Here is a 13356-nt window from a genome sequence, read left to right on the forward strand (position 1 = left end):
TAAATGTTTGCATTTTACTTCCCACCCTCTGTTTATAGCCCCTTGCTCTTAGTAGGTATGTGGTAAATGTGGGATGTGTGGATTTAGGAGGCTTCTATGTATGGAGGTACCGCCCTGTGCCCTGTGCTAGGCCTTGCCCCAGTGGAGCTTCAGGACTGTGGGGAAGACCAAGGTCAGTCTGCTGGAAGAAGTGTTAGGAGGGCGAAACTTGCAGAGCTGCCGTGGAGCAGGAGGGCTTCCCTGGGGAGGGGACTGGTGGGCAGAGAGCACAAAGAAGCTGGAGCATTCATTGGACAGGGGGGAGTCGGGGAGAGGGAGTAGGTGAGTGAAGTCACGATGCTCCTCTCAGCTCCTCTCAGCCTCAGCTGCCCTTCGGTAAACTATCTTGCTGGCTTGCTTTGAGGACTTAGGTGACACCCATGTGTGAATATGCTCTGTAAACTGACATTCTGCTGCCAGTTCACCTCAGAAGCCCTTGCTCTGTCCCTTCCCTCTGTCCCCTGTGGTAGGCTCACCTCCTGCTTTTCTCTCCCAGTGTTGGACAAGTGGTGAATATCAAGGCCAAGGTGAACAGGGCCTTCAACTCCAGCATGGAGGTATGCGGGACTGGCACTGCCTGGGAATGAGAGGGTGCTGGGTGGGCTTCCTACTGCCTGTCCACTGTCAGCCCCTGCCCAAGCACACTCGCACTGGCAAAGCCTTGGCGGAGGCAGCGGAGTTCTGAACCAGCTGGCAGGGCTGGGAGGATCCTTCCATCCAATACCCCATAACACAAGGGAAAAGTGAGGCCCAGGGAGGGAAGGGATTTGCCCCAGGTCACCAAACCGCATAGATCCCACTGTGGGACTTGACTTATAGCCTCCTGGGTCTTCGAGCCTAGCTTCAGACCCTGTCTTTAGCAGCCAGGTGATTGTGGAAGTGCAAGGAAGACAGCTGCTGGGCCTGACCCTGGAGGCCAGGGGCTGGAGCAGGGAGAGCACCGGACTCCAGTCCTTAGCTCACTTCCCACAGACTCTGTCACCCCATCTGTGAGGTGGGAGCATGATTCTAGGGTCGCTGAAGGACTCTTGGTGATGCACAGGGTTCTGTGAGCTTTGGGGGAGGGACTCCACCACCCAGGAACGTTAGATCGAGGGCACTTCACCCAGCTGGCCAGTGGTTACCGAGGGACCACTGAGGCTGAGATAGCGGCCCTGTCTGTTCCTCTGGGCCCCCCATAAGTGCCCAGGTACCCCCATATGTCCTTCCTTTCAGTTTCACCAACACTTACCTTAAGCTCTTTCATGAACACAGTCTCATGTTAATCCTCTCAATATTCCTGTGAGGGTGGGTGTATGGTTGTCCCCACTTTACAGATGAGGAAACTGAGGCCCAGAGAAGGGAATTGAATTGCCCAAAGTTTCCCAGAGCCAGGGGCAGAATCAGAACCTACCCCAGGTCTCTAGCCTCCTAGACTGGGTGGGTCTAGGACACAGGTGGCAAACACAAGGCCCACGGGCCGAATCCGGCCCTGGCCCGGTGCCTTGTTTCCGTCCAGCAGCAGTGCCGAGCTCCTTGCTCCTAGTTAAGGAGTAGTTACATTTATACAGTCCTAAAGTTACATTAGGCCCTTCGAAGGCAGCCTTGAGGCTGATGTGGCCCCCGGTGAAAATGAGTTTGACTCCCCTGGTAGGAGAAATACTACTAGAGCCCACGCCTGGGTGGGACTTTGATGCGAACATCGGCCCAGTGTCTGCGTCGTTATGGATGAAATGAGACATTCACACAGACTACTGAGTCCAGTGGAGGGAAAGGGCGGGCATGGCTTCTCTCCCAAGGGGAGCAAAAGCTGCAGCCCTTGCTGTGACTGGGCTTTATTGGGTTTCTCGGCACATTACATGATGGTCCTCATTTACTTTGCACAGGTTGCTTTAGGTGGTTACCTTTTACAGAAAACAAAGGAGTCAATGCCCCTAATCACATCACAGAAGAGGGATATTTGCAAATGAAAAGGGCAAAAGTGGTTGAACCAGTTACACTCATCCTTGGAAGGTTTAGCATGGATATTAGGAAGTTAGCCTGCAGTAAATGTTTGTCACTGGGGGCTGGGCCCACACCAAGCAGAATGGTTTCCTATCGGACTTCCTATCTCCTCGGGCTGTGGGGCTTCAGGTGTGCGAGCTCCTCGTCTTCCCTCCTCACTCCTCCACCTACTCTCCCTCACCAGGTGGGCATCCAGGTGGCCTCCGAGGACCTGTGCTCTGAGAAGCAATGGAACGTGTGCAAGGCCTTGGCCACCTTCGTGGCCCACCGTGAACTCTCCAAGGTAGGTGGCTACACCTGGCTGCTTGACACTGCTGGGCCACCTGGCCACCGGGCATGGCGGGCCTGGACCAGGGCAGTGAGGCTGAGGTTTGGCAGAGGGGTGGAGGCCACAGTATGGTAGGGAATCTGCAGCCCCTAGAGGAAGGCCCACCCCCCACTGCTGTCTGGCCCCAGGACCCCTCCCTCTCTCCTTTTCCCCACCCCTCCCTGTGTGTCTCACATTAGAATTCTTTGGGTCTCACCATTCTCTTTCATGTCCTGCAGTGACCCCCACCCCCATCCCTTGTGCCTTTATCCCAGAAGGGAGCCTGGGGTCATTTGGAGGGTGTACATGGGGTATCGTCGACATGGAGACAGGAAAATGTGGACAAAGGAGGTGACAGAGGCTTGTAACCATCTAGCAACCCCAGGCATGAGATGGCGGTGGGGGGGACAGGCCCGGGCACTGTTTCAGAGAACCTGTCCCAAGCACCCTCCACCCCACCCCTGCCCCATAGGTGAAGCTGAAGCAGATCACGCCACGGACAGAGGAGGAGAAGACTGAGCACAGCGTGGCAGCCGAGCGCCGGCGCATGCGGCTGGTCTACACTGACACTATCAAGGACCTCCTGGCCAATTACGTCATTCAGCATAGTGAGTGGCTGAGGATGGGGCGGGCAGCTGGTGTTTCCTCTCTGCCCTGGGCCCCCACTGGGCAGAGGGAGGGAAGGCGTTTCCTTGGGATGTCTACCCACTGGTGGCCTCAGGCCTGTCTGGCCCTCTTGCCTCAAGGTCTCCTTCAGTGAAAGGGGAGTGCCTCTGAGCTCCCAGCAGCCATGAGAAGGCTTTATCATCCACAAATGCATTTGGGTCTTTAGGATATAAGGTACTTGGGAAGGTTGTATTGAGCTTGAACTTGAAGACTCTAGGATTCGTAAAAACCATGTAGATAGGTAGGTAGGTAGATACATAGATAAATATAAATGTAGGTATATGTATGGGCATAAATACAGAGCTAGAGATAGAACAAAAGGCAAGACTCTCCTGCCCCAGAACCCAGGTCCCCTCCAGAGGAACATACTGGTTCTCATCTTTGGGGATCTTTCCAGAAGCATTCCTTGCATTTTAAGTCCACCGCATGTCATCTAGACCCTTTTTTACTCCGAAGGGGATATATGGCACATACTGTTCTGTATCTTGCCTCTTCCTCCTTAAAAGTGTATCTTAGAGATTGTTCTGTACCAGCATGCTCAGATCTACGGTGGACTGGCAGGATGTGGACAGGTGGAGAGGATGTGGAGTATTTCTTGAAACTTTAAGGAGACAATTTTAGGACAAATCGAAGATAGTTTAGCTCCCCAGAGCAGGGAGGAGCAGAACTAGCTAAACCCAGTGAGATCAGTGGGCTGTGCTTCTAATTTTGTGTGCCCTATTTATTCTGGGCCTGAGGGCTGTGGCTGGGCAGGTTCAGCTCTCCCTACAGTCGGTTGTCAAGGCGCCCTGCAGCCACCCTTCTGACTGCAGCCCCCCTAAGTCCCTCCTGTCCTCATAGCCCTTCTGCCCCAGGATGGATCCAAATGCCCTGGCATGGCATGCAGGCCCTTGGCTGACTGCTCAGCCTCGTCTGGTGCTGTCCCTTACATGCCCTCTGCTCCCACTGAGCCAAGGCCTGGCTGCTCCCTGTGACTGTGCCTGTCCTACCATCCTGCCTCCAGGCCTTGGCTCAGGCCCGTAACCTCCCTACTCCCTGCATCTGGCATCTGTGAGCAGCCTGCAAGCCAAGCAAAATGTTGCCTATTTGGTGGGCCCTCTCTGCTGAAGTCTTCCTCCCTGGAAGGTGGCACTTCCTTGGGTTGGGTGGGGCATGTCAGCATCTGATTCCCTGACCTCTCTGGCCTTTCCTACTGAGGGTACCTTAAAGCCATTGTCCCTGAGGGATAGGGCAGGTCAGGGAAGGGGGAGGGAAGAACTACCCTTTTTGGGAGTGTACTACCAAGTTTGGTGCCAGGCACTATGGGACCGAGATTGCATTTCATCTTCACAGTCCTGTTGGGCTGGGTTTGTCATCTGCCCTTCACGATGGGGAAATCGAGGTTCAAGAGAGGTTATTTGACTAGCCCAAGGCCATACACCCTGGATGGGGTGGAGCTGAAGTACAGACCCAGTTGTGTGTTGTCTGAAAGCTGGTTTCTGCCCCTGCTCTGTGCCAGCCTCGTCCCTCTCTGCGGTCTCCTTCCCTTCCTCCTGTAGGTCCTGCACACTGGTGCCGAGGAAACGGAACAATGTGGCTGGGGCGGAGAGGTGGCGGTGGGCTCCTGGGCTGCCCGTGGGGAGGCTCTGCCCTTGGGAAGCTTCTCACCACCCCTCTCTCTCTTCCTGCCCCTCCTTGGTCAGATCTGGAGAGCAGAGACTGCAGCTACATGGTGCCGGCTGAGAAGACCCGCGTGGAGAGTGTGGAGCTGGTCCTGCCGCCCCATGCCAATCACCAGGGCAACACCTTTGGGGGCCAGATCATGGCCTGGATGGAGAATGTGGCCACTATCGCAGCCAGGTGAGGGGAGAGTGTATTGCCTCTGCCTCTGCCTCCCTTCCTTTCTCCGCTCCTTCCCTTAGCCAGCTCCAGGGTAGAAACCCCAGGGTGGTGTTGGCATTCCAGGCTCCAGGAGCTTGGCTGTTCTGTTAAGGTACCTGAAACATTCCGATGCAGAGAACCAGAAAACAGTGATTTTCCCTGAGCAGGCCATTCCTTCTTTGACTGAAAAAGCCCTGCGTGGGTGGGCGGCTTTCTTCCCCCAGGGCATGCGTGCTCTTGGGAGAGCACTCCGGTGCCTCACCTCCCTCTTCTCTCTCTCAAGGCGAGTATCTCTCTCCCTCTTTCTCCTAAGCTCCAAGGGCCCTTCTGCTACCTCTGTAACTTTCTAAATAAATGTTAACTTGTAATTTGGGGGGAAAATAAAAGCCCTGCACAGTTCTCATTTCCTGCCCAGGACACACCAAGTCTCTGGGCCTGGTACCGTGGCCTCCCCTTGACCTGGCCTTGCAGCTGCCTTCCTGTATCTTACACTCCTTGCACACCAAGCCATTTGCCCTTCCCCTTCCCACCCTCCAAGTTCCCAGTGCCTTTGCTCCTGGTCTAACCCCCTACTGTGCCACTCCTCTATTTGCTGTTTGCTAAAAGCCTGCCCGCCTCTTCCATGAAGCCTCTCTGACTATTCCCTTCTTCCTAGAGGTGAAACACTCCTTCCTTCTTTTCTGAACTCTGAGCCTGTCTTGGGCTCATCCTATCCTAAATAACAGTGCATTTTTATAGTTAGGATACTGATATTAACTAAATGATACTCTTATACCTTCATAACTTTGTACTTGCTGTTTCTCCTGCCAGGAGTGCTCTTCCCAACCTACACCCTCCTTGGGCAAATTCTTCCTTACCCCTGTCCTTGTTCCAGTGGCCCCTTCTCTGTGTTAAATGGGTGGCACACAATGCCTAAGCAATGCCCTTTTAGGCAGCCCAAGCTATGAGTGCAGTGAGATCTCAGAGGACAGTCAGAGTCCGGATAGTCAGAGAAGACTTCCTGGAGGAAGAGCATTTCAGCTGGGCCTTGAATGACAAGTAGCTTTGGGTAAGGGGAGGGCTTCCAGGTAGAAGGGACAGCAGATGCTAAGATATAAAGGTTGGAAGGAAAATGGGGTAGGGATTACTCCAAGCCCTGCCCTAGGCTCTCGTCCGTCACCTCAAACTCAGCTGCTCTTAAGCTATGCACGTAGACTTCAGTATTTTGAGCTCTGAAGTGAGACTTAGTCCTGATCCTTTGGGCAGAGCAGTCACTGGTGGGAGTGGGTAGGCCTGAAGGTGGGGCCTGCGGTTTGCCTGGGTCTGGGGATGGGGGTAGAGGAGGAGGCTGACTCAAACCAGTGGCTGAAGCACTGAGGGCATTTCTTCTGTCCCCCAATGCCTGGCCTCCTCCAGCCGGCTGTGTCGTGCCCACCCTACACTGAAGGCCATTGAGATGTTTCATTTCCGGGGACCATCCCAGGTTGGGGACCGGCTGGTGCTCAAGGCTATTGTGAACAACGCCTTCAAACATAGGTGAGGGGCCAGGATGGGCGGGACCGGGGATCTGGGGGCAGAAGGCTCTTCCTCGCCCGAGAAGGGACCCTATTGCACACCCGCCAGGAACCTTTTACTCTGCATTCGAGGTCTAAACCCTGCCCCGCTGCCGGGCAAGATCCGGCACCAAGGTCCAGCCTCAGTGTTCCCTCCACTGGGCCCGCCAGCCCCAGGTCTCCTGCTGTCTTGGATTGCACCACCTGTTCATCATGTGTCTCTCCCGGCTCCTGCCTCCGTGCCTGTCACACTGCGGATCACAGGCCACCTATTGACAGTATTCTGTTGTCATCAAACCTTTTCCACCCTTTGCCTACAACACATTTTAATCTCCAAGAACCCTCATCTTTGAAATGAATCCTGACACCCACTACCATGAAAGCTCACCTTAAATAGCTATCTTTTTTGGTGATTTCAAAGATCATAGGGTAGTCAATCAGAGTGAAGGATCTGGAGCCAGGCAGCCTGGGTTCCAGGTGGGCTCACCTCCTACCAGTTGTGTGACTTGGGGCAAATTACTTAACTCCTCTGAACCCCAGTTCACACCTGGTAAAATGGGGCTCACCACAGCTGTCTTATAGTTTTAAGTATCCAATGACATGTTACTAGTAGAATGGCAAAGAGGAGGTTCAGTGAAGGTCAGCCATTGCCGCTGCTGCCGCTGCCACTGCTGTTACTATTATTATTATTATTATTATTATTATTATTATTATTATTGTTCACGGCCTGACCAGCACAGATTCTGCTGCCGTGAACAGGGAGTTGCAAGGCCCGGTTTCTAGTCCAGATTCTCCTCCCGACTACTGTGTGACTGTGGGCCAGCTGTTGCCCTGTTCAGGTGTTGGCCTTCCCGCCTGTATAACATCTACATTCTGGGATCAGGATCATCTTCAGTGAGGGGGCTGGTGGTGGCTGCTATTTTATAATTAATAAAAGAGTCAGACATACAGAAGCTGCAGCCACTGAGCTGTTAGCATGCTGCTGATCGTATAATGAACATTTTTTTCTCATTAGGCTCCGTACCCCCATCCATCTCCTTGCTTATGTTCTCTATAACATGTTGTCATAACATGCTATCATTACCTATTATATATGTGTGTGTGTGTATATATATGTTGGTTGCTGCACCCCTATCTGTCAGCTTACAAGGTCATGGACTGGACGGGCTTCTTCATTTCTGTGTCCCCAGTGACTGGCGTAGGGCCAGGGATGCAGTAGGTGGTGCTCTGTAAACACTGACAGGAGGGAACTGTTCTGGGTTTCCTGCCAGTGGGGCTCTGATCTGGGAAGAGCTGCAGGAGTGCCTGTGTGTGCACACACCACGTGGGCGCATGTGCGTTGGGGAGTGGGGAGGGCCTGGCCAGTGTGAGAGCAGCCCTCCCTCCCCCACAGCATGGAGGTGGGCGTGTGCGTGGAGGCCTACCGCCAGGAGGCTGAGACCCATCGGCGGCACATCAACAGCGCCTTCATGACCTTCATGGTCCTGGATGCAGATGACCAGCCCCAGAGGCTGCCCTGGATTCGGCCCCAGCCTGGGGTGAGTGGGTGCAGCACCCTGCCCTTCCACCAGCTCCCCTCCTTCTCTGCCCAGGGTGGAGGAGGCTGCTGGCCCCTGATAGGCCCCAAGGATGACAGATCCAGCTTGGCCCCTTTGCTGGGGCACGGCCAGTGCTGACTGCCCCAGTGTGACCCCTGGATGCTTTCCTTGTACCCAGTGGGAAACTTGTTCTGTCTGAGAGCATTCAGATCCTGCATGTGGGCCTGGCTCGTAGTGGGTGTGACAGAGTTGGAAGAGCCCTGGCCTTGAGGTCAGGTGTGGGTCAGAACCACCTCTGCCACATTCTAGTGGGCATCCTCTGTGAGCTCCCAGCCCTCGTCTGTAAAGCAGGTGCACCTGCAGGCCAGGTCTCTCAGGCTGTGGGGGTCTGCGGGCTATTGACCCTGGGCCCGGCTAAGGCCTGCAGACACTCAGGAAGTGGTGACTGTTCTGATGATGGTGACAGGAGGGCAAGGACACAGGGATGAGAGCCAGGGCCTTGGTTCAGAGGTTGTCCCTTACATAATGCTCCCTTGTGCCTCCAATGGGCCAGGCCTGGCTTGCTTGTGGAGGGCCAGGGAGTGACGCTGGAGAGGCTGTTCCCTCTCTCTGGCGAGGTCCCTGTCCTGCCTGCCCGTCTGCCTCACAAGGCTGAGTACAGGCTGTGAAATTCCCATTCCACAGCTGGGTGTTGGGCAGTCAAGAGTGGAAGGGGGGGGGGCAGTCCGGCAGACGGGCAGCACAGTCTGCAGGCCCCGGGCACCTTCCAGGCCTTTGCCATTCAATGTTCATGAGCCTGGACGCGTTAGAAGTAGTCACTATGCGGGCGGGCTCCGAGTCAGGCCCTTGGGGTTCTGTTCCCAGCTCCACTCTCCCCTGTGACCTTGGGCAAGCCACTTAGCCTTTCTGTGCCTCAGTTTCCTTCTCTGTAAAATGAGGGATCGTACTAGTCCCAACCTCAGGGTTGCCAGAAGGCTTACATGCAATTTTGCGTGAAAAGTACTTTAGAATAATGCCTGGTACATAGCAAGTGCTCTATAAATGTTTCTTTTTAAACAATTATTGATTTTAGAAAGAAAGAGGAAAGGAAAGGGAAAGACCCATCAATCTCATTCCCCCGTTTGTGCATTCACTGGTACTTGTATGTGCCCTGACTGAGGACTGAACCCGCAACCGTGGTGCATCAGGACGATGCTCCCATTGAGCTACCAGCAGGGCGATAAATGTGGTTTCTTATTACCACTGTAAGTGCCCTGAGGGACCCCCTTCTACCAAGGGGGAGACTGAGGCCTGGTGAGGGCAGGTGGCATTCCCAGTCACTCAGAGGGACGGGCTGGAGCTCAGTGGCCTGGTGTTTGCTGTCCAGGTTGCTTCGGCTCCTGCTGTCCCGATGAGTCCTGAATACCTTACGGCTGCAGGGCCTCCTTGGGCCCTTGTGCCAGCACTGTCAGACGGTGCCAGGGGTGGGGGCATGCCAGTTGTCCCACCTGTATCATAGTTTGTCCCCGCTTCTCTTCCCAGGACGGTGAGCGGCGTTACCGAGAGGCCAGTGCCAGGAGGAAGATCCGCCTGGACAGGTGAGTTGGGGCTGGGCGGTGGGAGGGGACGCAGGGTCCAGGGCTGTCCACCCGCTCCCCTAGTCTCAGGGATTTGCATTTCTTTGATGCTGCCCCTGTGCTGGGCACGGGCTGGGCCTTTCACCTCCGTGTAGCGTCATTCCACAGCCGCCTGACTGGCCCACTGTGTCGTGAGGGCACCGATAATGGAGGGAGTGTGGCCTCAGGCGCACAGGCAGGGATGACGAGCTAGCAGAGTGAGAATTTGAACCCGGCTGGGTCTGGCCAGTTTAAAGTCTTTTGTTCCTTCCATTGACTCTGATGCCCCTTTGGCCGATGGAGAAAGAAAGGCCCTGAGAGGAGAAGTGATTGCTCAAGACAAAAACCCAGGTCTGAGCGACTCTGCTAAGGAAGCTCTTCACAAACTGAAAAGAGTTGAGCACACACCTGAGGTCTCTACCACATTGTTGTTAATGAGAAAAGCTTCTTTATGGAGGATTTATGGGCCCAGCACTGTTCGAATGATGACCCTACGAGGCAGGTGTGACTACAGATCCCATCTCACAGATGGGGACACTGAGGCATGGGGGTGAAGTCGCTTTAGCTCAGCCAGGGTGTAAGGCACCGGCATCAGCACCGGCGCCCTTCCTCTGGCCCGTGCACCTCTGTCCGAGTCTGCATGTTCGCACTGCTGTGTTCCGTGTACCCGCCCAGTCTGCCCGGGCAGACAGGAGCCTCTCCCACCTCCTGGGCCGAGCACAGGGCCGGCACACGGTTGGCACGCAGTGCATTCTATCCACAGAGATGGGCTCCCGAGGGGTCAAGGTTGTCATCTCTCTCTCCTAGGAAGTACATCGTGTCCTGCAAGCAGACAGAGATGCCTCTCTCTGTCCCCTGGGACCCTAGCAACCAGGTAAGGCCCTCGGCTCTGACGGGAGAGTCCCTCGGGCCCACTGGTGCCCCCACCTTCCCTGGTGTCAGAGTGGGTTTGGAGGCAGGCTGGAAGAGGACAGGGTGCTAGTGCCTCAAGGTTCATTCAGTTAGCAAAGGGCTTTCCTTTGTCCCTGTTTGGCAGGAGGGGCTGAGGCCCTGAGAGGAGGTATGGCTTGTCCAGGTTACTGACTAAGTCTGGCCAGGCCCAGGCCTCCTCCCTCAAAGCCCAGTACCCATCCTCCTCCATGACTCAAGTTCTTTTCCTCCCCCAACATGGCTTTGGCACCACACCCTGAGGAAGGGTGGAAGGCGAGGCATCTCTGTGTTCCCTGTCCAGGTGTACCTGAGCTACAACAATGTCTCCTCCCTGAAGATGCTCGTGGCCAAGGACAACTGGGTGCTGTCCTCGGAGCTCAACCAGGTAGCTGACCCTGCCCACCCGCCCACCATTTCTCCTCTGAGCAGAGGTGGCCGATGGCAATCAGCACGAGGTCTCTCAAGTCACTCATGTCAAAAGGGGATGAGATCATGAAGCCGACCCACTCACGGAAATGCCTGTCCTCACAGGGCCTGGAGCAGAGAGCCTCCGAACCCTTCTCCCCTGCCCACCCACCTGCCTGTCCCCCTCTCCCATCCCTGCTGCTCTTTGCCCAGCCACTTTGTCCCTCTCTCTGTTCCTTGTACTGTGAGTTACAGCAGGGATGCGTGGGGCGCAGTGGACAAACATGGGCTGAGGGAAGACAAGCTCTGCCTCTCTTGCCTGTGCTCTAGGACGTCACTTCCCCACCCATGACACTAGGGGGTTGGTGGGCACCTGGCTCTGAAGAGCTATTCCATTGTTGCCCCAGTCACTGCTTTGTAAGACATGTTTCTGTCCACTTGTGCTGAATTCTCCCAGCATCTTCATTCACAGGAATGGGACTGGGGCTCAGAGAGGTTGAGTCACTTATCCATAGTCACACAGCAAGTCAGTGGTGGTCCTGAGCTTGCAGCTCCGGCCTCCCACATCCCAGTCAGTCCACCCACCACTGGCCTAGCCTGGGGAGGGGGATGCAGGAATGAGGCCACCCTCTGTCCCATGCAGGTCCTTCTGTACACTCTGGAGGATGACAAGTACCTCTCTTTCCACATGGAGATGTTGGTGCATGTGGATGTGGCCCACGCCTTCCTGCTGCTCTCAGACCTGCGTCGGAGGCCTGAGTGGGACAAGCATTACCAGTAAGGGCCAGGGCACAGGTGGGGTAGGGTCTCCTCTCAGGCTTGGTGGGGAGCGTGGGCCCTTCGGTGTCCTTCTGCTGAGCACCCTTATGCTCAGCCACAGCTGGTCTTTTGCCGGGGTTGGCAGGGGGGACTGTTGTTATCTGTTAGGTGAGGGTCAGAGTCAGGGTCAGGGTTATTCTGAGCCTTCAGAGAAGGGACTGAACCTGGAGTTGTTGAAGGCCTGGTCCTGTTTCTGGTCCAACTGGCTGTGTGACCTTGGGCAAGTTGCTTTCTTTCTGGGCCTTATTTTCCTCCTCTTAAAATGGGTGCGTAAGGGGGTGACTCATGGATTTACACTCAGGGACAGATCAGTGATTTTCAGTCTGTGTTCTGTGGAGTTTCACATTCCCAAAAGAGTTTCAGCTACTGCTTGGGGTGGGCATTGGGAGGCTGGAAGGGTGGGTGGGATTCAGGCCAGCTGACAGAATGGCCAACTTGCTGGACTTACCATGTGTTCACTCTCCATATGGCTATGTATGCAAATATGTTATTTTTAATGTAGCAAATGACTGAATACAAATGTTACTCCTACAAATACATTTGTTCCCCCAATTGACTGATTCTTCATATGAATATCTTCTTGCATTTAGTCAGGGAGACAGGTTCTTAGGAAAATAGCCAGAATTCCAGTGTTCAATATGGGAGTGTTAAGTTGAAAGTGGTATTTTGCCGAATCCCTTTGAAATAACTTTCTGTTATGCCAATGCTCTGCTTGGGCAGGGGCTTCTTTGATCATTTCCGCAATGGCTTATTATGAGGAGCGGGTACTCCTGAGTTTATCCGTAAGGAGCACCTCTGCTTTTAGAAGTTCGGTGAGCAGGACATTTTTTTTTTTAATATTTTATTTATTTATTTTTAGAGAGAGAGGAAGAGAAGGAGAAAGTGGGAGAGAAACATCAGTGTGTGGTTGCCTCTCATGTGTCCCCTGCTGGGAACTGGCCTGCAACCCAGGCATGTGCCCTGACTGGGAATTGAACCAGCAACTCTTTGCTTCACAGGCCCGTGCTCAATCCACTGAGCTACACCAGCCAGGGTGTGATGAATTGAACGTCTCCCTCCTACCCCAATATGTCCTCACTAGAGCAGGCCCGCTTGTAGCTGTCAATACACAGGCTTTCTGCTCAAGATTTCTTTGCAAAAAGGGCTGTGCTGCTTTAAAAAGCCCTGGTCTGTCTAGGTGACCCCAGGCCTGCTGGCAGTGCCATCTGAGAAGACTGAGAGGTGATCGGTGGTAGATATTGGGGAAGCTGGCTCTGTGGTAGGAAGGCTGCTTGAAGGAGGCAGGCTGGTGTGGGCCTTGAAGGTCAGATCAGATTGTGATCCTTGATGGGGTCGGGGGACGTGGCCAGAGAGGAGAGAGAGCCCCTTGCTGCTTCTCCCCACGTCCCCACTCCTGAAGCAGCCTCTGAGTGCGGGCAGAACAGCAGGGGACAAGGTGACAGGGTCGTGTGCACCTCTGTGGATGTCCTCACGTATGCTTATGTGTGCATGTGCGTTGGTATAAGCCTATGTGAGTGTACGGGTCCATGGGCACAGTGAACCCAGGCCTGAGGGGCGCAGCCCTGGCACGCGACAACCTGGGTGCACCCCAGCTCTGCTGCCTTATTAGCTCTGTGGCTGTGGGCGGGTTGTTTCCCTCCTCTATGAAACGGGGCTGCTAGGTGTGCCTGCTACCTGGGCCG

General features: G+C 54.7%; 1 protein-coding gene across 1 annotated transcript in view; it reads left to right on the top strand.

Annotated features, from left to right (window-relative positions):
• The window catches only part of ACOT11 (acyl-CoA thioesterase 11), a 36259-nt gene that overhangs the window by 20565 nt on the left and 2338 nt on the right, over window positions 1-13356 (top strand). The window contains exons 4-13 of the mRNA XM_053655499.1: window positions 536-596; window positions 2207-2305; window positions 2802-2937; window positions 4678-4834; window positions 6251-6370; window positions 7781-7925; window positions 9447-9502; window positions 10328-10394; window positions 10752-10835; window positions 11499-11632. Of these exons, the coding sequence (XP_053511474.1) occupies window positions 536-596; window positions 2207-2305; window positions 2802-2937; window positions 4678-4834; window positions 6251-6370; window positions 7781-7925; window positions 9447-9502; window positions 10328-10394; window positions 10752-10835; window positions 11499-11632 (1059 nt within the window). The remainder of the gene's footprint in view (window positions 1-535; window positions 597-2206; window positions 2306-2801; window positions 2938-4677; window positions 4835-6250; window positions 6371-7780; window positions 7926-9446; window positions 9503-10327; window positions 10395-10751; window positions 10836-11498; window positions 11633-13356) is intronic.

Source organism: Artibeus jamaicensis, unplaced genomic scaffold, assembly GCF_021234435.1.
Source record: "Artibeus jamaicensis isolate MK-2021 breed Jamaican fruit bat unplaced genomic scaffold, CSHL_Jam_final scaffold_1019, whole genome shotgun sequence".
In the NCBI taxonomy this organism is placed as follows: domain Eukaryota; kingdom Metazoa; phylum Chordata; class Mammalia; order Chiroptera; family Phyllostomidae; genus Artibeus; species Artibeus jamaicensis.